The sequence below is a fragment of the Pezoporus flaviventris genome, unplaced genomic scaffold, assembly GCF_033815535.1.
Source record: "Pezoporus flaviventris isolate CSIRO_AGI_PZ_B2104156 unplaced genomic scaffold, CSIRO_AGI_Pfla_v1 ptg000002l, whole genome shotgun sequence".
Classification (NCBI taxonomy): Eukaryota; Metazoa; Chordata; class Aves; order Psittaciformes; family Psittacidae; genus Pezoporus; species Pezoporus flaviventris.
In genome coordinates, this window is record NW_026892550.1 from 62,653,374 (window position 1) to 62,680,573 (window position 27,200).

The following is a 27,200-nucleotide window of genomic DNA, read 5'->3' on the forward strand; positions in this document are numbered from 1 at the left end:
CAATGAGAATTAGAACTCTTGTAAAGCTGCATTGAAAAATAGTATGTTATTGTTTAGGTAGCTGCTGGCTGACCTTAGTGCTTTCAAGCATCCTTAACCAGATTCTAGTACTCCAGAATAATACCAATTCCCTTACTACACAGATAATTGCCTAACTTTCTTTGCTTGATTAGAGCAACAAACCACAGGCAAGTACTTCTAAAGGCAGCTTGTTTTGACAGATGGGACTGGGGAATCACTTGTACCAGCTAAAGAAAGTAATTTTTTACCTCTTTTTTAATACTTAGAAGAAAACAGATTTTGTATAGCTAGTAGTATGCCATTTGGGAGATGAAGGCTTAGTCCTTTTCTGGATGCTGCCACTTGAGAATTGTTAGCACAAATGAAGTGCTGCTTAACTAGGCAATAAAGCTTTTCCTTCTGCTTCAAGGTTTTTATTTAGGCTAGTTGTAAACAAATGGTCATGGCTTGGTTTGGGTTTTTGATGGTGGTGGTTTGTTTTGTTTTGGGTTGGGTGTTTTTTTGTGTGAAAAGGGAAGCTTTTAAAGGAAGGCTTCAGCATTGCAGCATTTTTGTTTTAGGTACACTAAGTGTACACTTAAACTGATTTCTTCTAGGGCTGTCCGACAATTCAACCTGTAAAATGTTGTGGACTGGCTGTTAACTCTGCTGTATGTACCAAGCTCTTTTGCCTTTCTGCAGGGCAAAATGTGGTTAGCGACCTGTTTTCAGCTGGTGTCTGTGACTGTCACCTGAAATAGAAACTCATCTAGTATACTAATAAGGACTGTGCTGCTGTGTCTGCAGTCTATATGGGTGAATGAATTTTCACCCTTTTCTTTAGGTTTGGTTTTGCTTAAGTCCTGAAGCTCTAAAAAGCTGCTTTTTATAGGGATGCATTTCTCCCCGTTTACACAACAGTGATGCCTTTTGATATGTATTCTTAAACAGGCCAAAATTGAACAAAGGTTACTCAGTGCAAACTGAGCATTTAACGTGTTGGGGGTTTTTGTGTTTTTGTTTTGGTTTGGTTTTTTTTGTGTGGTTTTTTTTTTTTTTTCCCCTAGTAAATTCCAAAGTTATGCTCCACTAGGTGATGGTATTAGGAAACACAAGCTTTCATCTCAGCCTTTATGTGCTGGATACCTAACAAAGAATGGGCTGCACAGGAAATGCTCAGGCACAGTACTGTCTGAGCAGCTGCGAACAGTGTGACTTGCCAGGCAGTGACTAGGCAGCCCCGGCTCTTTTCACAGTAACCAACAAACACTTTACTACAGTCATTTAAGGGAAGGGGGTGTCCTGAGTTCAGGGGGCTTAAACCACAGACAGGGGTTTGGTTTACATTTTGTAGGGTTTTCTGTTCTGACTTGTTGCTGTTTGCCAATAAAAACAGTTCTGCCATTCTTAGGCCGTTCTGATTAAGTACAAACCTCAGTGTGACTGACTTAACTTTCTTCTGTCACAGCTTTTAAGCAGAAAATGTTCATGTTTATTCCAATCTGTATGTATGTTATGTTGCTTAATAGTTCTTGAGGCAATATCAAAGAACAGAGTATACTGAATTTACTTTCACTGCACAAAGGTAAGTAAGGACAGAGACATGGAATTTCCAGAAATGGCATTTGGTGGCTCACACCAAACTGGGGGACACAAACCCCCAGTTAAATACTTCTGTTGATCATAAGGGAGTAAGTGTCCACCACACCCTAAGAGATAAAAAAATTGGGGATGGGTATTCAAGTGGAAATATTAATAAAAAAAAAACAACACGTGAAGCCTTATTAATAAATGAAGCCTATTTTATTACTTCAAGTGTTAATGGTAAAAAAAATTCAGCACAGCTGTTGCATTTAAAAAAGTGAAACTACATTAAGTACTATGTTTCTAGTTCAGTAAACAGATGAACCCGATGTCCTTTAATGACATAATAGTTGAGCATTATACAGTACATCTTATGAAGACCCGTAAATTAAAGAACTACTTTTTAAATTTAGTGATTATAAAAATTCTGCATTCACAGCTTTAGCTTCTTTTTTCTTCCACGACCATCAGGAGTACCATCCATTTTGCGCTTCTGTGCCTGGAAGGTAAGATTTTAATAAGTTGTTGTGATACAAAAGGATTGTAAGCAAGTAATGCCTTTCTAGTCAAAGCAGATGGAGATGATTTACACCCTGGCAGCTTTAAAAAGTGATAAATTACAGATGATGTAATATGGCAAACACACACATCCTCCTCAGGATAGCTGTTGCTTTGTATTCTTCCAATTCTGGAAGAGTATGATTTCATACAGGCAAGAAGTGTATAGAAGGAAATAAGGTTGTTATAAAGCTTCCTGTTTATGAAATGGTATTTCTAAATACCTGCTTAAATAGTCTGTAAACAGTTCTAAGAAACATATTAATCCACCACTCTTCAGTCATTTCTGCACATCTGCAACATCAGTTGTGCTTCTAAGTTTTTTTATACAGCAGCTCTACTTGACAACTACCTGAACAACAGATCCAGGCAAGAAATGGGTAAAGAAAGTTGGTATTTCCTTTGTGTATTTAGCAATACTTTGAATTTAGTCAGCAAAGAGAGCAGAAAAGCATATGAGCTGTTTTCCCAAATCTAGCTCTAAAAGCCCATTTCATGACAAACCCCCATATAAGGAAGGCGATGGCAGCGAGCAGAGTCTGCATTGGAACACTTGGCATTCCCAAAGAGGAAGGAATGGTGTGTACTGCCTGTGCACCCCTTAGTGGTAAACACTATTCTTTTAAGGATAAAAATTAATCAAAAGGCCAAATGAATCTCAGGGTTATTTTACCAGGGTAAACCTATGCAGTGTGCCAAGTCAGTGATCCAAAACATAACAGGTTTATCTGCCCCAAGGCATGTGAACTACAATTTAAAACCTATTTTCCTTTATTTGACATCCATGACTGTACTAGCTAATCCAGCTCTTACTATTGCCTTAGGTTTTTGGTTGTTGTCTCAGACAACTGGAAAGTGCCCTGTCTTCAAATGAGCTTTCCACAGAAATGCCTTTTTAAATCCTACCGAAGATGGTTTTGGTCCACGTTTCTTCTTTTCTGCCTTTTCCTTTTCTTCCAGTTCCATGTTTTCTCTTTCAATCAGGGTGATTAAAGTATTGCATCTCCTCTGCAGCTCCTAAATTGCACAACATATTCACTCACTACATTAGGCAGCCACTTAAGGTAGAAATCATAGTATACTATTAGAAATGCCTGTAAGTAGGTCACTTTTTGCTGTATCTTGGCAGAGTGAAAAGAGAATAAAATATTTTGCATTAGTTATTGACTGGCTTTACAGGAATGGCTTTGATGCAGATGTTTGCTTTTTAAAACATGTTTGTATTTTAACTCAAATTCATGCTGACTTTGAAAAACCGTGCCTTGGGATTTTACACTACTCTTCCCGTAAGACATTTTAGTTTACTGCGTTTGCCATCCACTACAGGTGTTGAGAAGTCTGTAAGAATATAATGTATTGTACATGTGCACATACCTCAGTGTTTCAGAAGCTATTTAATTAGGCTGGTGCATAACTGTGTGCTCACAGGCATTCGTGAGCAAAAAGTAGAACAGATTAATACTTACCATTGCAGTTCTGGACTTGAGAAACCAGTCAAATCTGAACTGCGGGGAGTTCCGGATGCACTGTCTTAATTCATCATAGACATTTTCTTTATCAAATCCTAGCTTGTGAAGCATACAGATTAGAAAGCGATCTTCCTCTTCAGTGTAATTCTTCCCTTTATTAGTACCATAAGATATTCTTAGCTGGTGGAAAGGGGCTTTGTACCTGCCAATCTAAACAAAACAAGTAAGATCATATAAAACTAAGAAATGCCTCAGAATTAGTATGGAACTATTTTATATGAAAGCAATACATCACATCAAGACAGGCAAGTGAACAATAACAAGTTAGAGAACTGGCTTTTATGATCTCTGGTACTAACCACAGGTAAGGAACTGTGGGTTCTAGACAGTGCATTTATCAGTACTGTCTGCTTTGGTAGGCAACAGTTTTGTCTGTGATTATCTGATTAATGGCAGGCTTCAGGCCTATCACTACGTTTGAAAACAGTCACAATCTGCCAGTGATCCTTTTTAACCACGAATGGTCAAAATCAGAATAAGATTAAGAAAGTCTCAATGTTCTTACTGAGACTGTGGCCCATGGTTCAGCTGAATTCTAGTTAGTTGAGTCAGACACTGTTCTTCCCCGACTATCCTAGAAGAGAGAACTAACTAGTCATACCTGAAGTGGAAGGGAAATTCTGATACACTGTCTTAATTTAATGCAAGTCTGTTCATTACCAAACCTGGCTGGTGAAACAGATCAGAACAAAGCCTCCTCTGCTTGTTATGCATGTCTTCTGTTTTTAAGAGCTCTAAATGTGTATATATAGCATTTTCAATTACATGGGTCCAAAAGAAATTCTACTGCTTCAAAAAGCATGTTGTTCATAAGCAGTTTGACATATAGCACTATGACCTATTTGTCCTATGGTAAAGATAAGTGTTACAAACAACAAGGGAGGCCATTCGTGACATTATCATCATAGCCAGGACAGCACTTCTGAAGAGTGGAAAAGCTATAGAAATAGAATATGCAAAAGAGGCAAACCCCAAGCCTAACATGTTGTCGTCATTCATTAGTTGTCATTATTCATTGGCTAACCAGAGTCCCTCATCAAACCTCACTGGCACAGGGAAAGAAAGGAAGCAGGGAACACAGCTGAGGTACCTTTGTATCAAGTGCTTTTTTTATGCTGATTCGTCTCTGGATTCTGGCTTCTCCTCTTTCTATCTGAGCCATGATCTTCTCTATGTCTTGGAGTTCATTGCATCTTTCCCAAAACACAGCTAAGAAAAGAACAATTGCTCTGCTAATCACGCATCTTCAAACTTAGGGGTTTTGTACATTAAAAAAAAAGACGTTAACCCTTTACCAGAACTTACTGCTATATAAAAGCAGGCATGTCTTTACCCAATAAGGAACCTTCCCCTCCTGGTATCATGTTCTGCAGTATTGTAAATGCTGTTTTGAAGGGGGTAGATACAGGAGTCCTCAGTTTAAATGAGGGGTGATACAGACCAGGATGGTTTTTGTCAGCCAACCTCCTTCTCAAAGAAGAAATGCTTCTTAAAATAGAAACTGAGATAACAGCACTAAGTTTTTACAGAGAGAAGCAGGAAGGCAAGTGAGTGGCCAAAGACAGGAGCTAGTAAGTGTTAAAAAAAAAGGACAGAGAGATGCTTAAATAAGTTTTTGTTAAAGCATTTTTCATCTCTGTAACCTGCTATGTACCCTCAGAAATTCAGCCCCAGGACCTTGCAGCTGCACTACAGCAGAAAACGCTCCCAAGACATCAGCGGAAAGTAGCCAAATGGCCTAGGTTACAAAGCCTGATGGTCAATATATATTCAGCCACAAAACGTTTACTGTATCCTACTCTTGATGGGGGTGAGGTAATACAGGGGTAGAGATTCAAGAGAACTACTGATAAGAATATACAAGGAAAAGTAAAATCTTTCCAGCTAAGCATTGTTTGTCCACATTTCCTTTTACAAAAATTAACAAGTATTGAAGCCAGCACTATCCAGTCAGAGTAGATTTACGATGTATTAAGGTGGTTAGACCCGCATTTTAGTGCAGCTTTAATTATTCAGTGGCTTAACATGGCAAAATAAGCAGCATTAGATATGGCCTCTCAAAGATGACTGCTTAACAAGGAAAGTTACCTGAATACTCAATGACTTCCTCTGGGGTTTTTCCTTCCACTTCTCGTGCTATATTTTCAATGTCATCACGGCCCCATTTCTCATTAGCTTTGATGAACTGGTTAAAATCTCTCTTATTCCAGTTAGTGAATCCCTTTAGAGCAATCAAAAGGAAACATCACACAGAAGTTGAGGATTTGTCTGTCTCCAAAATCAACAGATTTCTTTAAACCTCCCATAACAAACACCTCAGTCATTCCAATAGTATTAAACTTCTGCTTTCTCTGCAGTTTAATGTTAGCAGAAAAACTGTCTTATACTGCAGTCATTGTACTTGCTTAACTACCTACTGGCTCTGGATAAGAGTCTCCACCTCATAAACTAATCCCTCCTCTTCTTTGAAAGACAACATGGGATCACTTTTTAAGAGGAAAAGTCCCTCAAGTGAAAGCAAGTAGAGTCTATATTGGTTTTGTTTTATCAAAAAGGCCCACCACACGCCCCACAGATACCATCAGCCATTTTCTAGCTGCCCCCCTCAGAAGGTCTAAAGCAGTCTTGTGATGATATTCAGTAGGGACAAAAAAAATACTGCTGAAGTTATCAGCTGCCCGAATAGGCTCATTTCATACAAGCAGTAACTTCTAAAAGCAGCTGGCAGTAAAATGTTCTGCCAGCCATGTTTCGATTTAACCACAGCTTTAACTGATTGCACGGATTGTAATAATGATCCTGTCCTGTAATTCTGCTTCCTCTCCACCAAAATAGAATGTGAAAATGCAATACCCAAATAAGGCATAACAGGCATTAACCTCTTTTAAATTATTTAAAGGCATTTGCTATCAAATTATATTCCTGTTTAGCTCACATCCTCTTTAAGAAGGATGTTCTCCACCACCAGTCATAGCTTAGGAAAACTGACCATTCATCCTGTAGAATTAATTCCCACATGGGAGTGATACTTTGCCATAATGTGGGACGTAGCACCTCCAGCCCTGCAGCAAGTCTGCAAGACAGCTGAGGAAAAATGTCACAGGCGACTGTCAATGTAAACTTGAGAAGCCAGACTCTGATACTGGGCTAGTTCTTACTCTTCAAGCTTAAAATACACAGGATGTAGATCATAAAATCATACAATGGTTTGGGTTGGAAGGGACCTTAAAGATTATCTAGTTCCAAGCTCCAATCAGATTCAGTAGCATGCAAGTACACTAATTAGGTGCACCTTCTTCAAAGGTATCCAAGCCCACAGCAAACATTCTAAACCTCTTGTCAGTCAGAACCAAAATTTGCAACTCTGTTAACTACAGCACATGTCAATCAACAACCAAGAGATGTTCCTGTAACACTGTAAAACACAAAGCAAGCTTCAGCTGATCTCAGTCTCACTAAAGACTCAACTATACCTGGGTTAGGAGCTTCTCTTTTTCTTCTAGTTCTTCATCATTAAGTGGTTCAGCCTCATCAATCTTAAGCTGCTCTTCTTTTTGTGCTTGGGCTGCATTTGGCAGATCAGGATTACGAGGTACCTGAAAGGTTTTGTGAAATTTGGTTAATACTTTACAGCTAATTGCCACTTTCCTGTTAATATAACCTAATCATTTGTGCAGTTCAACATTTAGTTCATTTACATTAGTGTGAAAGGCAGGAGAAGTATGTATTCTACTGTTGCAATGTGTGAATTCAACAATTACCTTGTACCCAATTGTTTTCCTGTAGTAGAGAATCTCTTTTTCTAATAGTTCAAACAAGCGTGGAGGAAAGAACTGGAAGTCCTGTACATTTGGCTGTTTTGGAGGCCGTGGTGCCTGAAATACAGAGTTTGTACATGACTCGCTTCCACATCCAGAATTTGTTTTGCTTCTAACAGTAACAATTGATTACGGGAGGGGAGGAGTTAATCCAACTCACCTTGGGTGCTTTTGGCTCACTGACTCGAAGAGCCTCTCTGAAGTAAGCATCCACAGCATAATTGGCTTTTCTTTCTCTTTTTGGTGGTTCAATCCACTCTGTAAAGGCCATCTATAAAAACAAATCCACCGTCCCAAGTAATATTAAGACTAAGCCTATACTGTATTTTAACCAACACTTCTTAAGTAAATATGGTTGAATCATACAACTTAGTGCTTTCCTCCCAAAGATATCTAGATGTTACCTTCTGTTTTTCCCTGTAGTCTTCCCCTTCAAAATTATACACGCTGGACTCTGTATCCATTGTGAAATTCCTGAGTGAGCTTTCACCCATCTTTGAAAGTTTTTCATTCATTTCTGCAGTCTTGGAAGGGGAAGAGAAAAGAACAGTAGCAATTTTGAAAAGTATTTTTCATTATAAAACATCCCATGTTCATGCAGAAAAAACAAACACAGACTCAGAATGGTTTGGGTTAGAAGGGACCTTAAAGCTCATCTAGTTCCAACCCCCTGCCATGGGCAGTGACGCTTTACACTAGACCAGGTTGCTCAAAAGCCCAATACGTAACCCTCAATAGCAAACCCCCTTATTCTCTCTGGCTTACAACCAAGCTATTATCTAGGGACACATTATCTCACCATCAAATGTAAGGTGGGCTTCTGGTTTTTTTGAACTTTATCTCACCTTCTTTGCACCTCTTTCCAAAATGTGGTCAATATCTTCATCTGTAATCTCACTTTCCTTTGAGGCAAACACGTGTGTTGCTCCATGCCTAATCATTTGCAGCATTTCATCCTTCCCAAGTTTATTCAGGTTTTGATCCACCAGTCTTCCTGAAGATAAAAGCATTGGAAGACAGCAACTAAGATGAGAGTTTACATTATGGAAGGAGCAGTACATGATCTTTCCCTCCTTTGCATTTTTGCTCAGTGAAGTAAATTCCATATGAAGATTTAAAAAAAAAGGGGGGAGGGGGAAGGCAAGATACTAATTTCTCCAAAGGAGAAATTGAGTGCTTAAAATTAAATCTGACTATATGCACTTGTATGGATACATAATGTATTACTAGGGGAGGTAACCAAAAAGTGAGTTAGGGAAAGCCAACCCCTAGAGTAAAATACATTTTCAAGTGGATCTGGCCTTTGCAATCTGCCTTCAGAGTCCAGCTGAGGCAAAAGCAACTTTCCCCTTGATTCTTACCAGCTGATTTTACCACAGTCTCCAAGTTGTGAAAAACAAGAAGAAAGTTACATCATGCATACAAACAAATGGCCTTCATATACTTGCCTTGCTGAATGACTATGGAATCTAGCCGGAGCTTCATTTCTGCACGTTCCACTATTCTTTCTTCCACTGTATTGTCTGTGATAAACCTGAACACCCGAACAGTCTTTGTTTGGCCAATTCTGTGTGCACGATCCTAGGCAAAAACCCAAAGTAATAAAAAATTCAGTACTTGGTTTTCAGCATGACTATATAATCACTCTTCCATTTATTTGTTTCAACATAGTAATTTACAAAATAGAATAGCAGAGGTTAGTTAAACCTTTATAGGTGCATTATTATAGCTTTATAGCACCTTCTTGTCTGCACTGCAAGTTTTGGGATGGCTTTTCCAATACTGTCATAATGAGTCTGGCTCTAGATGTCATCCCTAAAAACAGGGTTTGGGTTTTTTCTTTGTTAAGTCACAGAAGGGGTAAGACTGGATGCTCCTGCTCTTATGTAACCTTCTGTAAAATAGAAGGATTTAAGACATGAACTCTATACTGACCAAAAGCTACATTTCTTGAAATCCTTGAGTTGTGCCATTTAATGAAAAAAGACAATGCACTTCCCTCACCTGACTGGCAGATCATTAACCACTGTGAGCATTAGTATTCTGAATATACATGCATCTCCAAAGGCAGCTGGAACTATCTTACTTTAGTTTCCAGACACCAGTTCCGCCATTCCTTTGAACTTATTTTTGCCAGAATACTGGAGAACCTACAACTTAACTGATATAATTAGTAATTATTTCCAAAATTAGTCGTTGAGAAGCCTCATTTGTCAAAAAAAGAGTTGTAGTTTTTAAATAGCTTTACTTTCTTATTTGGTCAGTAGTGTTCTTGGCATGTCCTGAGTTTGAAGACGCATGCAAATCTACTTAAAAAAAAAAAAAGATGGTTGCTAGAAGTATCTTGGTTACTCAACACCATCATAAAATCAGGTTTTGAGAAGCTTAATTCTTTCTTTGTCTCTTTTCCAAGGTTTGAGGAAAGACAGTTTAAACACATTTGCCTCCACTCTCCACAGAAGTAAAGTTTTACAGTCTGGGGATTAACATGCTAGATAGGTTTTTTTTAAACCATTTATTTTCATTTTAAACTAGGCTATTTTCATTAAATACTACTAAGAGCACTGTAGCACATTCCCGCTGCATAAAACACTGTATAGCCCAAATGTGACTACAGGTTCCACATGGTGGAAACTACACTGGAACTGAAGTCCATCTTACAAATACTACTCCTGTGGAAAGGCAGGAGAAGTATCGATTTATTTTGGAAATACTACATCATGCCACAGATTTCTATGGAAGTTCCATAACAAAAAGAAGAAAGAACAAAATTTCCATCTGGATTCTTACCATAGCCTGAAGATCTACTTGTGGATTCCAATCTGAATCATATAGAATTACAACATCAGCAGTAGCCAAATTGATTCCAAGTCCTCCTGCCCGTGTACTCAACATGAACACAAATTTTGAGCTACCAGGTTCATTATACGCATTAATAGATGCCTAAATAAATAAAAGGAACACGTCAGTTGGCTCAAATGTTTTACAAGTACTGGTTTTACTTAAATAAAATACTTAAAATTTTAAATACCTGTCTCTCGTCGTGTGGTGTTTGTCCATCCAGCCTACAATATTCATAGTTTCGCCACATACAGTAATCTTCCAAGATATCTAGGACTCTGGTCATCTGACTAAAGATTAAGACTCTTGAACCTGTAGATGTTCCCAAACACAGCAGAGTAAGATAACAACAAATACAAAATCAGCAAGGAGTACAAGGAATGAAATACTGAAGCATCTGTTTTAGATTTAAGATATACAGAAATTAAATTGTTCTTAAAAAGACTTTTCAGTTTACTTACCTGCCAAGAACAACCTCCCAAAAATGTAAATGCACGGTAAATTATGCATATACATACAACCCGTTCCAACCTACTTAAGAGATTTGAGTAAACCACAGAATACTACAGAGGTTCTACTTTCCCCTATTTTCATTCTCCTTGTATGATTTGAGGGGCTTTTGTCCTTTGGACTCAAGGTCTAATAGTGAATTCTGACAACAATCATTTGATTTAAGACCAGGCCAATTTTAATTGCCACATCTCCATAAGATGTGGCCTTACAGAAGAAAGAAACCAAGGCTTTTAAAAAAGCACAGTAACTACTCAATAGTTACACTGCCAGAGTAGCTTGGATGATACCTGGATACGAAGTACAGATGACTTCTTTTATTATCTAAGGCTGGGGCTTGACTTGCTTTTCTTTTTCTACAATGTCTCCCCAGTCACAAACTTTCCTCCACTCCTTTAGCCAAATTATCCCAGTAAGCAGACTCGTGAAATAATGAGTAAAATTTGGTCCAGAGTCAGGAATTCTGTGGGGAGTGGGGTTTACGGTAACACATACCAGAGCTTTGTCCCTACTACCAAATAACTTCAAAATAACTGAGCCTTCCCCCATGTTCACATACCTTAAAGAATTCACTGAAAAAACGCAGGTGCTGCTCAAATTCATGTCCAGCAAGAAAGACCAATTTTTCACAAAGGATTTGACTTTAACTCTACATGAAGACTTTGAATCTGAAGTGGTACTTCATGGCAAATCAAAGCAGTAGCTAAAATACTACATCATTCTAATTCAAACAGCTAATAATGCTAAGAAAGAAAACCTAGAGCCCAGCCCAACCGCTGTTTCAGTAGTCTTTATTTAGCTGGGGTGAAAAAAAAAAACACAAGGAAAGAAAAATCAGATTACTTCACCATCACAAAAAGCCATAATGGAGTGTCAATTCCATTATTTATGAAGGCACCTCACAAACTGTTTTCATATCAGCTATTTAAGATAAGTGCATGACAAGCTGGTGTCATGCTAGAAACTAACTATAATCCCGACTAAAGTGTGCTGGTTTTTGCTCAGTATACATAAAAACATTAAAAAGCAGTGACTTTCATTTTTATTGTTGAACCAAACAATGACAATGAGACACATACCTTGTTCTTTCAACTTGGGGAGCAATTTGTCCAATACTACCATTTTGCCACTGTTGGTGACCAAATGCATATCTGTGGTATAAGGCGGACCAGGTTCTGCTCCATCAAAGAGATACGGATGGTTGCAACATTTTCGCAGCTGCATGAGGATATTCAGCAGTCTCATTTTGTCCAGCTTCCCAGCAGAATTCAGTATATCTATATCCTTCATCAAGATTCGTGTATACCTGAATCGAAGATAGAAGAAATTTTGGTAACTCACAGTTAGCCTTTATTTAAATTATAAGCACAGTCAAAATCTCCCCCCTCATTTCATCAGGTAACTCTCCCTGACATGCATGGGTTTGCCATCACTAAAGTGTAAGAAGGAAGTATGCATTAGCTGTGAGTACCCCAGAAGGAATTAAACCAAGTTCCACATGATAATCAAGCCACAAGCAGCACATTGTTTCTGAGCCTTTACTACAGCACAGACAAGTATGTGAATTACCATTCTCGCTGCATTTTGCTGAGACCCACATAAATTTTGACTTCCTTCTTTGGAGGCAAGCTTTTCTCTACATCAGCCTTAATGCGACGCAGAAGGAATGGTCGTAGCACCTGAAAGACATTTTGTCATTAAACATATTTTGGAAACTGAAACACTGAGCAGGCCAATAGACAAAAGCAGTGCAGATACTCTATCATAAATGCGCAAACATCAGACCTATCACTAGATCATCTGAAAAAAGCAAACTATATGGACAGATTATACATGGGAATATACATATACTTTCTTTGGAAGAGTCAAAAACAAGGCCAAAGTAATATTTCAGATGGTTCTATGCCCCTTGATTCTTCTTTAATTTTGCTTGACTAAAATATTTATAGTCTCTTCATAGCTAATAGTTTTAATGTAAACATTTCAGAACCCTGAAAGCCAGAATCTTCTCTCCCCTCCAAAACAATTTCCTTTTGAAAAAACAGATCATCTTTTAGCTTCACCAACCTGTTCTGACAGTGTACCATAGTTTCTGGGATAAGCTCTCTTACCCTAATATTCTGTCACAATAAACACTGGAAGAATTGTTTAGAATCTAACTTAGGTAAATCTAACACTTCTACAAAAAGCAGGAAGACTCACCATATGGAGACGTTCCACCAACTTTTGATCTCCTAGACAGTTGTTCGTATCAAACCATGAATCAAAGTCCTGTATCAACAAAAGCATTGGTATATAAGAGGTTTCCTTTCAAGGTCCAATGTCATTACAATAGTGAATAAATAAAACTCAAGTGATTCTCTTACAGAGGCAGCAAGTAAAAGAACAAATTATCCTCTTTGGTCTCTTTTTTGCAGAAAGCTCTATAACACAATGTCTTCCAAACCAAACCAAACGTTCCACATTACTGGAAGATAAAACGGGAGGGGTGGGGTGGGGTGTTGGGGAAATCAATACGCAAGTCCTTTTCTTTTGACAAAGATTCACTTTTACCACTCCATTGGAAAAATTCCACCTGGAATAACAGACCACTGCAGCATTTGATGGAAAACAAAAAGAAATCATTAAATTCCGGTGTAATGCTCCATAAGATTTCCCTTTTTACAGGTGTAACACTCCCACTTTACCAAAACTTCACAATTCTGGAACATTTCTAACCGTCAATCTAATTGATGTTCCCAAATACATATTCAGGTCTGTTTTCATAGCTAGAAACCCAGCAAAGTTCATTAATCTGACTAGCAGAAATGAAGGCTTACCTCAGATGAGTTAAAGACATCTGGCAAAAGGAAGTTAAGAAGTGCCCAGAGTTCATGTAAGTTGTTCTGCAGTGGAGTTCCAGTTAATAGCAGCCGATTTGTAGTCTTGAATTCCCTCACAATTTCTGATAACTGAAGGACATTGAGACATGAGCAAATATACAAATATTACTAGTCCCCACACCACCACCCAGTAACCCACACAAATATCTCCCACTGAAGGTATAAATTACCTTTGATTTTTCATTTTTAATCCTGTGGGCTTCATCTATGACTAGGTATCTCCAGTTAAATTTTTTGAATACTGATTTCTCTTTGATAAGCATTTCGTATGATGTTACACAAACATCCCATTCTCCAGGCAGCAACACATCTCTGACAAAGGCAGCCTAGATGACAATGTGACAGTTAGTTACTGAGGTTTTGTCAAATCTAAAGCAAAAAGAACACACTAACACAATTTTAACACAACACTGCTCTAAATTTGAAAGAGGAGATAAAATTAATTATAAATTTATAATATAAAATTGTAGGCAGTGTAACATCCAAGCATTGTAAAACTTGACAATTTTGTCAGTGCTAAAGCTGCTAAAACCCTTGGGAGTGCAGAGAAGGGACTTCTCTAACTTTTGGCTTTGAAACTGCAGATGACTACCTATATGCATGAGGTTTTCAATAACTGAACTATAAGATCATAACTCAAAATTAATTTTCTGTAGGTCTGCTTTGTTGGTGGTTTAAGTTTGAAGTCTAGAAAACAGTAGTTTTAAATATAAAAAAATAATCCCAAGCAGAGCTTTATGTGGCTAACTGAACAATTTCAAGAAGGCGGATACCCAGGGTTAAAAGCAGACCACAGTAATTAGTCAGAATTCAAAATAGAGATGCATAAATGTCAAGAATTTAACTCATACAAGCAAGAGATATACTGAGGAAAGAACAAGAACTTTCAGGTTCAAAAAAGATGCCCTCAAAAAAAAAAAAAAATCACACCGTATCAGACCTGCATCAATGACCTCCAAAACTACTTAAAGTTTCATCAATATTTTTGTGATTTCTAGCTCAACAAACTCTGAAAATAGAGCTGGATGCCCTTAGAATAAAAATAAAACCTTCTGACAAAAGCAGAATCTTAATGGCACCAATAATAACTCCTGCACAAATAAATGGCCAACTCCAGTTGACAAATCCACATATGCACCATCATATTCTACAGTTGTCTTTTTTCTTTGCTGTGCTAAAAAGAAAAAAAAATAGCGGCAAAGAGCTGCTACTGAAGTTAACAAAAAGAGAATGACTGAAATCATAAGGCCAGAAGAGGCTGGACAGTATTGTCTCTTTTAATTAACAAAATTCAAGCCAAATAAGGTCCATTTGGATTCCACTTTCACCAACCAACCCACCTTTCCCCCTCCAACAACTGGCTGACAACTGTTTTCAGAAAGCAGTTCCTTAGTGACAGACCATATAACCCTTTGAAGAGCTGCTGTTATAACTAGACTATGTAAAGCAGGAATTACTTTTTTACAAATTTATATATTCATACAAATGATAGCACTTTATTTTCCTGCTCTAAGATTTATCAGGTTTCCTTGGTCTACTCTGTGTATTGCCTTCACAAAAGGAGAGGATCTCTGAGCAAGAAACTGAATGAAGCGATGAAAAAGTCATGAAGCAATAGCTGGTTAACATACATGTGAAATCTAAGCTGGTTATATTTTAATTAGGTAGCACTTGTGGATCTTACTGTTTAACCACTACAGATCCAAGTAATATCCTCCCGTGTGAACGGAAGGTAAAGGACAGCAAGATCACATGCTGGATTTACACAATTAAAAAAACTAAATTAAAACTTACGCGCTGGTCTTTGTCACCTATCAAACAAACTGCTCGAAGTGTAGGGACCCATCTCTTGAATTCATTCATCCAGTTATGTAGGGTGGACTTAGGAACTAAGACCATGTGAGGACCAGGAATATTTCTGTAGTGTTTCATATACCCAAGAAGAGAAATTGTTTGCAGCGTCTTCCCCAGACCCTGTAAGGGACATTAATGTGTCAGAAAAACAAATCTCTCAGGAAACACCTTTAAAAAACCCAAGAGTGAGCTCGGAGTAGAACATGGAAGACACCACAGCCTGAATGAATGACTGAGATGTATTGAAAACAATGCTGCTCAAAGACATCAAAATCTTGCTTAGGAAAAACCTGTATGGCTTCCCATATTTAATTAAGTAATAAAAGTAACCTTTTCAAGAAAACATTATTTAATAATATTTTGTTTCGCAGACTAGGGTGTACTCATGTTATTTATTTAGAGGTCAATGGACTTTACAAACTGGATGTATGTATTCTCTCCTAAACTTGAAAAGAACCCTGTAAGGAGGCTTTTACAGGCCATGACATGTCAGTTCTTGCGAGAAGAAAGCCAAACATAAACAGCTGCACATGTCAAAGAAGAAAACAAATACTGAGCTTCTCTGGAGGTACATTTTTAAGAGTTCTGTTCTTTATCCAACATAAATGTTTAAAATCTTCTTCTTCAGCATATACTTTTAACAAAACTGAGGAAGGCAGCAAAAAAATAATGAATCATTTGTATCATTTAAATAAGTCAAAACAATTATAAATCAAACACATGGGATTAAAAAAACTGCAACAAATAAAATCAAACCAAACAAAACCATCAATGCAAGTTATTTTTGCTTCTAAAACTCAATTCTTTGTCTGAAAAATAACCACATTCCACCTGGTGTAAGACGTGGAAAAGCGTTTACAAGCTGTGTGAAAGGCACTAATAAATTCAAAAGGATTAATACTCAAGAATGAATCCAAACATATTTAATAGTAAATACTTAAAGCCTCTACACAAGATGGATTTTGGAATACCACAAATCCATGGACTTACAAAATATTTCCCACTTGTTTTCGTTAAAACAAGCCTCCTCCACTTGGAGCTGTACTCAGCAAAAAAAAATTGAAATAAATCCTCTATTCACAAGCCCGTATGGTGAAGAAAATCCTTGATGTATTTCAAAATTATAAATGTTACTAAATGATAATTTAAATTCATTTGTCTCTAGTTTATCTTGAAGACATTCTATTACAGAGACAAGAATTACCAGACGGTATGAGAAATGCAGTATACTGAAATAAACTAAATTTTTATTATTCCTTATCTGCTCCTTATGAAAAACAGATACAACTAAAATGACTGACAGGACAAAAACGTATCTGCCTATGAAACTATTACAATTTCTTCTGTATTCATCCTTTGTCTTACAGGGAAGAAGAACAGAAACAGAAGCAAAAGCTACTATGGTCTGTGCTGACTGAAACGATCATGGTGTGCCCATAGCTGCACCACTTGTCCCACTGGTACAGCTCTTACTGCTGGAATCAGTTCATACAGCACATCTGTATCCTGCTATCTGCATTTAACCCTAACAACAACCGCAAGTGTTCCCACATTTGTTGCTCTTTTCATACATATGCTCTCTTCACGAGGGCAGCTTGAGAATGCCATAACAAAATAGCTGCAATTTAGAGAAAGTAAACAGAGGTCACGTCATTCTATAGAATAACTCCACTGAACTTTATTTTCCTAAAGGTTGACAGCTGAACAAAAAATTGTATTGCATTGCATGTGTTCACCACAAGTTCCCAGAAACACAGGCTACGCGCATACCATTTCATCAGCCAGGATACCATTGATGCCATTTTCATACAAAGAGATGAGCCAGTTCAATCCTCGGACCTGATAATCACGCAGCTTTCCCCATTTAACATCTAAAAGACATGGAAGATTAGACTAAAATATCTGTAGAAACTTACCAAAGAATGTCACCATCCCTTGCCTGCCAACTGACATTCGTTATCTAAGCTACAGAACAAAAACTAATAAACTTAGTACAGTAAATCTCAAAACAATGCAGATTGGAGACAACAACACGTTACTTTTGTTTCTGCAAACTGATCCAACAGCTTTGTTTTCTGCAAGAACCTAGGAATTCTAGCTTTATCACCAACCCCCGAAAGAGAACACAGTCAAATGTTAAAACAACAGAATACTGAATTCTGTTAAAGGAACTGGAAGCTGTTAGGTACTTTAAACTGTATCAGAAAACATATAAAAATATATGAAAACTGTACAATGACAGACTTAAAACCGCTTGCTCTTCCCTAGCATCTGAACTATAGCAGCTGGATTTCTAAAAGTCAAGACTCACTGGACCATTTTTCCAGCCTGACTGAAAATAGGCAGACCCTCACTAACACATTTTGTCTCATCAGACCAGTGCTGGGTTTTTTTCCTTTTTCTCCTGACCCGCAGAATTGATTCATTGTCCTTGGGAAGAATGAAAATAACTTCATTTTAAAACAACATTTTGAAGTAAAAGAAGTAGGGAGGGAGACTGCAAACAAACAAACACCAAAATAACCCAAAATAACAAAAAAACAAACAAAAGAAGGGGAAACACACATGATGGAGATTCTTCAAATCGAGTGCAGACGTTAGTTGTCTTGGAGCTTTCTGTTAACAGCTCCTCATCTTCTTCCTGCTCTGTTCTACGATGGCGGTAGCTGAGAAAGAGCAAAGGAAGAAGTGAGTTTCTGGCTAAACTAAAAAGACGTGAAGCTGTTCCAAAATTAAATCTAATCACTGCAGTACGAAATGTAAATACCAAAGAAGATTCTAGCAAGATTCTTCAGAAGAACTGGTTTAGCTGATCAACTGAAACGCTGTTTTTAACTCTTTTAGAGCCACAACCTTCTTAATAAGATAATATGCCCATCTTGTTAGCAGGCTCAAATATTACAGCAAACTGGCTGTGACTGTGTGCATCAGTACTGGCCTTTAACTAGAAGAAAGGGAATGACACTATATTTAAGAGTTCCGGAGCAACTACCAAACACTAGATATATTATAGTCCTTCAAGCAAGAATGAAGACAATCCAAATTTCTAGACTACTGATTTTCAAGCTGTCTGTAAGATGTTGTATACTGATGTTGTCCATGGACTATTACAACTTACAGCCATGAATGCTCTACTTTTCTGCCCCGCTTCATGCTGGAATACTTTAAATCACGTGTTTTACTATCAACACAAAATTACTGTAACTCCTAGAATTCCTGAACAGCCCTCAACTTGCAGGTGGATAGCTGAAAAAGACCACAATTATACAGCATAAAACACACTGAAATAGGACTAAAGACTAGCAAGTTTAACTTACGCTTCTAAAGTACAATAAAATCCATAATTACAGTACAAGCTGGCCTACATGTCATCACTCACTCGCCAACTGACAGTAAATTCTGTTTCTCATCTTTCTTTATTCGTGGACGTCCAGGCTTCATTTTCAAAGGTGAAGTTGGAGTTTTCTGAGCAGCAGGCTGAATGAAATGGGCAAACAGCTCAGTCTGCTTCAACAAATACTCAAATCTGTTTGCTCTGTCTGTTTGCTGTTGACAAGGAAAATTAAGTGGAACAAGTGAGACATTACAGTATGTATTCATTCAAAAGAAAAAGCTAACAAATACTTTTCAAACAATACAGATTCACATTTCTTTATATGCATAGCTACAATAACAAACAAGAAATGATTAATATCAACTATCTAACTGCTGATGACATTCAATACCTTCTTATCAAAAATGGTAGCCCCAGTCCCAGACATTTACCTCCACCCAGCATGTACAAGATTCTTCAATGAACTTGTTCATCTTGCCAACCTGGCAACAACTATTTTCTACCACATTAGTTTTCTGCCTGCGCAGTGAGATACACCACCTCACTGTGCTGTCAGATAAGCAAATGAGCTGGCATGAAAGGGGGTGGAGGAGGCAGAAGAGCACAGAGCTAGAAGCCAGAACAACTATTTCAGTAGCACAGCCCTCTTAGATATGCTCAGCCTAACCTGTCAGACTCCCCACTCAGCCTGTTTCTGCTGTGCAAAAAAAGATTACAGGAGACAACATTAGTATCTAAAAGGTTCAGTTCCTTCAAGAAAGGCTCCATTTAGAATCAACACACTTTCCCAAGGCCACATCAAAACTTTATAACAGACAATCAAGACAGAAAACAGCTCCAAGTTTAACAGCAACCACTGACATTCTGCCAGCTGCCACAACTTAACCTGGTATTTAGCAACTTGCACAGCTACAGGAAGTCAGTTTTCTTAGGCAAAAGGAACATATGTTCCAGGCTTCTGCAAGAGCAATGCCAGCTCTGTGGGTGCTCTCCTCTTTCGAACAAGCAGTTCCTGCACTATGTATACAACAGAAAAACAGTGGGTTAAAGAGACAGACAGAGATCCTACCACTGAAGAGTCAGACTCACTCTAACTACAGTTTAAGCTTCACTGACATAGATGCAATCCACATCCACTGAATTAAAGTTTTCCTGTCTATTCTTCATGGTTTGAGGGTTTTTTTGCTTGCTTCACAACAGTTTCTGAAGTTTAAACTAGGAAAGATCTTACACCTATCCAAATTGCTGACACTTATTGTTAAGTACTTGTACTTGATTCACCAGCTGTGCAAAAGTAGAGATACAGATGGCATTGCAGATGTTTCCTCAATCTAAAATTTTAGTAAGGAATTTTCCGTGAGTTTTGGCACTGCACGCACATCCTCACAACTTGATTTCACTGCACTTAAGAATATTTCTTTAAGAGACTAACAAACATTACGTTTATCTTTTAGATAGGACAGACACGAACAGTCTGCACTGAGCAACCTGAACTATCCTACCAACAGAGAAACTTGATTTTCTTTTCCAGTGCATCCTCTGACTACTGTGATTGTAAAACACAACCCTCCTCGTAATTGTGCCTGTCTAGAGATTACAAGAGACAACTCCAACTTCACTTTCTTCAGTTTGCCAGGAAGCAGTACAAAGAAATTAGCAGAAGAAGACTGGGTTATTTTCAGTGGCAAAAAGAAACAACAGAGGAAGCAGCAAATTATAACAATCAGTTTCACTTTCCCATGAAGAAATTCCAAAGCAGCCACAGACACCGGAATTACAAACAGGAAGAAGGAAAAACAGGGAGAACCACAGAAAGAAAACACAATGCGTTGGTGAGGAGTGGGTGGCTTCCCCTCCTATATTCAGAGTATTATGAGCACTAAAAAATAAGGAAAATGGTAAGTTTTCTGCTATCTAACCTGCAAAGCACAGAATCACTCACTTCCCAAAGCTCAAGGACTCTAACTAGAGCTTTACAAAAAAACAAATTAATTTCCGAAAAAGCTAACAAAAATCTCTTTCAATCCAAACAAAGTTAAAGGGCTGAAAAGTTGGCCAAGACGTAAGAGTTAGCACCTGTCCTAAAAAGCAAACCCTTCCTCAACCTCCTGTGAATTTTGAAAGCTAACTTTTATTTACTTTGTCCCATAAGCTATATTGCTTGAAAGAACTCTCTATTTTGAAGTCCTCCTACTAAAGCGCATTTCAACTGAAAATGAATGCAGTGTCTATTGAAAGCCCTGTGCCAAACCTTTCTTTTTACTGATCAACCCCCAGATAGAAATTAATTTACTTTTCCTACAAAGGACTGCTATTCCTGCAGCTCATAAATAATTTTGAAATTGTTTTTCTGTATTCAACAGTGATATAAGAAAGGTCCTAGACTGCAGCTGATTCCATACATTGAGGAAGTAAAGCAGCAGCTATTCAAATGCTTATGGATGCTTTCTACATGATCTATTTCTCACTGAGAAAGTGAATACCCAACTCTTCATAATCCCCCTTGCCTACAGGAAGGGCAACTCCACAGATAACTTCAAAAGCAACTTGAGAACTTTTTAATGCATTCTCCCCCTAAGACATTTGAATATTTCCCACTATATCACTCTTCCAGACCTAGAGCACCTCAAAGGTGCTAGAACTATACTTCCTAGAAAAGCAAAACATGTTAACAGTTATTCGCACAAATTACTGCAAGGAAATGGAGAAAGAGCAGAAGACCAGGGAACAAAAATGCTAAAATGAAGGGTCTGAGGTTTTTTGGGGGATTGTTTGTTTCAAGTTACTTTAATATTTTTAATAACTAGACAAAATTTTATAAGCCAGTTAAGATATTTCAAACAAGCAGAAAACTCAGTCTGTTTAAAGCAGCTGCATAAGTACTGGACAGCTGTACACAGTCACAAATATCACATACCATTTTCTCTTCATATGTAGGATCTGCTTCCTGGATTTCTTTTTGTTTTCCTGGTGATGCATCATCAAAAGATTCCTGAGATAAAAAAGAATTAGAAAAAAATTATTTTCTGAACAAGGAAAGATATCCATGTAAAGGAGGATAAGCTTGTTTCAAATTACTATCTATCCAACATCAGATGGCACAGCCATCTTTCATCGCTTTGATATAGTCAGCTTTCTATTAGTTACTGTAAAATTACCTGGAGGTGGATCAAAGATCCCTGCCACAGGGTGAGGGACAGAGCTAGATCTCTGTAATCCGACTTAGATCCATCATTAAAGCATCACATCAATGCGAATGAGCGAGACAGCTGTGGTCCAGCAGCTCAGCATGGCGCCTCTATGGTGCTGAGCCAAAACACTCCTAAAGCTGGCTCTGAGAGTACTGCCAAAGAACTATCCCTGCCCAATGCAAAAGTAGTTTCAAAGTTGTTTTTTTTCCTTTTTCCAGAGTACCCCGATCCTTGATCATTCCATATCAAGGGAACAAGTCTAAATAAGAACCTGGACTGCAGTTTTGTCCTGGAAGTAGAGTAAGAATTCAGACAAACTGCCTTTTCTGCTTATTTAGTTTATTAAATCAAGTAACTGTTATCACCAATAGTACCACTACTAACAGAAAAACAAGTTGCGTGTGAGTGCTCCCTCATCCCCTTCCTGCCAAGTCCTTCACATACTGCCTTCAGTTTTCTTTTAGATCAAGGCTCTTTTATCCTGTTATTAGGTTAACTCTTTCCCCTCCGTCTCCCACAAGTAATTTCATCTCCTGTTCTTAAAACGAATACAATAGGATCATCCTTCCCTCATAAGCCACACTAAGGCAGTATATTACAAAATAATTCTTGAAAAGGTAAGAAACGGAAATAAACCAGATGCCTTCAAAAATCAGTTAGCTATCTGTTTAATTGAGCCAAATGAAAATTGAGCTAAACTCAATCTTTACTAGCCAATGTAGAACAAAGGAAAACGAAAGTAAACATGAAACAAAGGCAAGCAAAATATGGGATGCTTGTGGGCAGTTGTTTCCTCACAAAACTCTGGCAGGTAAGAAGGAAACAGAAAAATCCCAACAAAAATGTTTCATTCACCAGTCAAAACACGAAGAACTGAGCATAAAAGTGACAGTTACAGATCTTCTAAACTCATGCCCACATCTTCTTACTCATCTCCCACTGGGTTTAGCCTGCACCCATACACTAGGGAGCACAGTCATGGGACCGTCTGACCCCATGTATTAAATTCATGCTTCTCCTGAAACACTGAACAAAACGCAGAAACATAGCATCGCGCCATCTGATCTCCTCGTGTGCAACAAATATGACAAAACCTTGTGATTTAGCTGGAGAGTAAGAAAAGCAAGCAGTTTGTCAGATGATCAGGACTATCAGGAAGCTATCTAAACTGGAACTGCAAGGTAATCCCTTCCCAATGAGAAAAGGCACAAACATGGCCAGACCGGAGAGAGCCCTCGTACACAGGCACCTGAAGAGCAGACTTCTCACAGCCTCCTCACGCTAAGCCCCAGCTTGGAATTGCTTTATTTCTGCAGGTTCGAGCAGGACTTATTACCCACAGTGCTTTGGCTACTTGCTCACCCGAAAAATATGGCATTTACAAATTTATTTAGATCAAGTAGGCTGGCCTGTATAGCATGACTCAGAGTACAAAACACCCTGTGCCGAGAGCAGGACCAACCAGTTTCCTCGTATCATTAAAGGAACAATGCCGCGATAAAATTAGCATCTCCAGGGAATCTTCACTCAAACCCCTTGAAATTTCTGGAATAAGCACCTGCTGCCAAAACAAGCGCATCATCAACCCCCGTCCCCCCTAAAAAAGTTTTGAAGCACTTCAGCGGACACAACACGGTACTGCTTTTTAAAATGCGGACTTGCTCGCTGAAGCAGGAAGCACAAACGAAGGGAAGGCTTCTCGGGGACGAAAGAGAGAGGAGGAAGGCTACTTGCAAGGAGCGGGTAGTGAACCTAGTGAGATGTGTGCTGGGGGGGGGGGGGGGGGGGGGAGGATAGCGAACCCGCTCCCGGCCGGCAGAACGTGAGCGGAGGGTCACCCCTGTCCTCCCCTGACCCCGAAAACACAGGCAGTGACCCGGCGCAAGGCCTGCTCTCCCCTTGTCTCCGCGGCAGCGGCCCGGCGGAGGAACACTGCGCTCGGGACACCTGTGCGACGGCCGGCTGAGGGGGGAAGCGGAGGGACTGAACGCACGCATACTGTACGCACACCGTCCGCAGCATCGACCGGCACCGGGCCGTTCGCGGCCCCGCCGTACCTTTCCCCCACCCCCCGCCGGGGCCCGGCAGGGCCCCAGAGGCGCCGCGGCACACGGCCCGGCACGGCGCCCGCCCCTCCATTGTCTCACTCGGCCCCACGCGGCCCGGGGACGCCCCGCCGGCGCCGTCCTCATGGCGGGCACCTGCCGCAGCGCAACCCGGCGCGCCCCCGCCGCGGTGCCCCGGGGCCCGCCGCCGAGCTCCGCGGAGCCGGGGAGTAGGGTACGTGTGCAGCGGGGCTGTCCCACCCAGGGAAAGCGCCTGACCTCCATCTCCGTCTCACCACCAGCCTGACCGGTGGCAGAGGGAACCGTCCCCGCGGCCTCGCTGCTGTTGGTTCCCGGTGGCGGCGCGGGCACCTCGTCCGGTTGCGACGGCGGCAGCGGCGGCTGCTGCCCGGCTGACATGTTCACCGCAGCGGACAACGCTCCGCCGGGACCCGGGCTCGCGCCCGGCTGGCTGCGCACTGAGGGGTGCGGGGAACGGCCGCCGGCGACGGGTTGGCTCGAGGAGAGAAGTTCTGAGGCTAGTGCGCGGCCGCCGGCTAGGCCCGTCCCCGCTGCCGCCCCGGCTTTTCCTCCCGGCGGGCCGGCGCCCACCAACCAGGAACCGAGCCGGCTCCCCGCTCTCGCGAGAGCCCCGCCGCCGGCGTGCGGCGCGGCGGGAGCCAGTACGCGGGCGCGAGCAGCCCCTTCGGCCCACAGCGAAGGAGGAGGAGCGCTCGCGGCGCCCGCCGCCGCCTCAGGGAGGGGGAGGCAGTGACGTCAGCCCCCTCGGGAGCGCGCAGGCGGGCAACGGCTGAGCGGAGGGGCGGGGCGGGGCCGGGCCGTTCGTGCCGCCAACCGCCGTGTCCGGCAGGCGGAACGCGAAGAGGCCGGCAGCGCGCGGCCCCGCGTCTTGGGGGCGCCGTGGCGGAGCTGCTGCCAGGGTGGAGCCCTTAACGCGTGCACGAAGGGAGGTTGCTGAGAGGGAGCAGCACAGCCGCAGCCCTGTCAGCAGGCCGTACACCGGTGCGGGAGCGTTTGAGCAGCTGTAGTTAGTAATTAAACCCGGTCCAAAGTAACATTAATAAAGCAATCTCGTTGAAAATCGGGCAGGTTAGTGCAGCGGTTCCTCGGTACATCTTTTAACTGTTAAAAGCAAGAGGTGGGCTGAAGTTAACTAACATCACAGCCCTCCTATCCCATCAAGGGCATGAAGGCTTGTCAACGAAAGGTGCTTGGTAGCCTCATGGTGTGCTCTTCAAAATAAAACGCAAGGATGTTAGTGCTTTGAGCAACCTGGTCTAGTGGAAGGTGTCCCTGCCCATTGCAGGGGGTTGGCTTAAGGTCCTTTCCAACCCAAACCATTCTACGAACCTATGAAATAGCAGGTCTCCGTGAAAACAGAGCCATTTCAGGTCATCTAATAGACCATTTTTCCAGCAGGAACGAGTGAATTTTGAGCGGAACTTGAACATTCACCCTGAAGATAGCCAGAGCAGACCACTCAAGTTACCTTCCTTCATGTTGCCTGGTTGAAGGATCCAGACAAAATTTGCAGGGTTTTATAGACCTGCTGAATAAAGCGTGGTGCCTGCTCCTGACTTGAAGCCTCAGCACGTCTGAGCGTATCTACAACTGCACTACCTCTGCTAAGGAGGGGAGTGATCCTCACTGATCCCCCCCCCACTTACCTTACCAGCCACCAGGTACCAGAGCATGTTACATTTCTAGGTATGTCTGCATTCAGAAGTGGTGTTAAAGTAGATGGACCCAGTAAGTATACTCCACAGGTTTGTGAAGCTGCATCTCCAGCACCCTGGTTAACTATTGTAATCATGAAGGTACAGCTAAATGGAGAGCATCTCCATGATGGTTATTACAACTCTTCATTCCATTAGTGTGGGGGTTGTGGGGTTTGTTTTTTTTTTTTAATTGACTTCCTTTAAAATTTCTTTGAAATTATAATTATTAGCTTTGACATTTCCAAAAGATTGTGTCACTTCATTTCTGCCAAAACTACTCAGAACAATAAATTTCCAGAAAAATTTCCATTTTCCTAGAATAGGATTTCTCAACTAGTAACAGATTTACTGACATATTTTCCCACTACTTCAGTTTCTTATCATCCATGAAAACACAGTCCCTGAGCTTTGTTGAAGGCTCTTCTCTGTATTCAGGGAGACAGCTTTAATTTTTAAAGATATGCAGCAACAAATTATACTAGATTGCATTAATTTAGCTGCCTATACTATTCCAGCAGTCTTGTGTCCAGTTTTGATCTGCTCTGCCTTGGCTTCTGCCCCCTCTCCTCTTCTGGAGTTGCTTCAGATAATGCAGTTCTGTGTGTGTGGTGTGGAGTGGAGGTGAAGGTGGGAAGCAAACTACACCCTCCTCCTTCTCCTCCCATTTTGCACCCTTGTTTCCCTTCACTCAAACAAAACCACACGTGGGAGATTACTGGTGAAGAAAACTGGGGTAAAGTTCCTCGGGAAGGAGTCAGGAATTTTGGAAGACAGGCAAGGATGATTCAGCACCTTGACACCATCTTTTATAATCAGAATAAAATTGCCAGGTAAGATATGGCTTAGTGGAGAAGGTGAGACAATAAGGGAAGAAGGGAGGAAACCACCACCTTCATTCAAATCTCACTAATCCTTGGCCAACTTCTCCCCCTAGTTCATATGCTGAGCATGATGCTATATGGTCTGACATATCCCTTTGGTCAGTTGGGGGTCAACTGTTCTGGATGTCTCCCCTCCCAACTTTGTGTCCACCCCCAGCCTACTCACTACTGGGGTAGTTTGAGAAGGTCTTGACCCTGTGTAAGCCCTGCTCAGCAGTCACAAAAATATCCCTGTGTTACCAACACAGTTTCCAGCACTCATCCAAAATATAGTTCCATACCAGCTACTGTGAAGAAAATTAAATCTATCCCAGCCAAAACCAGCACTTGAAGTTGCCATGGACCCTGTACTGCTGCAAGCAAGCAGTATCACTAGGAGACAACTCCTATGTCAGTTTTGGACAAGCTATTTTCAAGTGAAGAGAACTATGCTA

General features: G+C 40.4%; 1 protein-coding gene across 2 annotated transcripts; it reads right to left on the reverse strand.

Moving 5' to 3' along the window:
- Nucleotides 1-1,781: 1,781 nt before the first annotated feature.
- SMARCA5 (SWI/SNF related, matrix associated, actin dependent regulator of chromatin, subfamily a, member 5) lies at nucleotides 1,782-24,667 on the reverse strand. Of its 2 annotated transcripts, none has more exons than XM_061441654.1 (24): nucleotides 24,426-24,667; nucleotides 21,828-21,902; nucleotides 18,956-19,122; nucleotides 18,142-18,242; nucleotides 17,347-17,447; nucleotides 15,517-15,696; nucleotides 13,893-14,048; nucleotides 13,660-13,791; nucleotides 13,043-13,111; nucleotides 12,410-12,519; nucleotides 11,920-12,146; nucleotides 10,521-10,642; nucleotides 10,280-10,432; nucleotides 8,938-9,070; nucleotides 8,335-8,483; nucleotides 7,894-8,013; nucleotides 7,650-7,760; nucleotides 7,433-7,546; nucleotides 7,145-7,267; nucleotides 5,760-5,892; nucleotides 4,762-4,880; nucleotides 3,609-3,821; nucleotides 3,049-3,159; nucleotides 1,782-2,083 (listed from the first exon to the last, which is right to left on the reverse strand). In XM_061441654.1, the coding sequence occupies exons 1-24, from the start codon at nucleotides 24,564-24,566 to the stop codon at nucleotides 2,018-2,020; spliced, it is 3,126 nt and encodes a 1,041-aa protein (XP_061297638.1). In that variant the 5' UTR covers nucleotides 24,567-24,667; the 3' UTR covers nucleotides 1,782-2,017. The 2 variants fall into 2 exon arrangements, with proteins under 2 accessions (XP_061297638.1, XP_061297644.1); XM_061441660.1 differs by having other exon boundaries at nucleotides 8,335-8,479; nucleotides 8,934-9,070; nucleotides 24,426-24,665.
- Between the last annotated feature and the right edge of the window lie 2,533 nt (nucleotides 24,668-27,200).

Bases quoted from the DNA above. Each gene is read 5' to 3' on its own strand.
- SMARCA5 (XM_061441654.1), bottom strand. From the start codon at position 24,566: ATGTCAGCCGGGCAGCAGCCGCCGCTGCCGCCGTCGCAACCGGACGAG. The intron at 3,160-3,608 runs GTAAGTATTAAT...TGTGCAATTTAG, and splicing joins TCAAGTCCAGAACTGCAATG to GAGCTGCAGAGGAGATGCAA. The intron at 2,084-3,048 runs GTAGGATTTAAA...CTTACCTTCCAG, and splicing joins GTGGACCAAAACCATCTTCG to GCACAGAAGCGCAAAATGGA.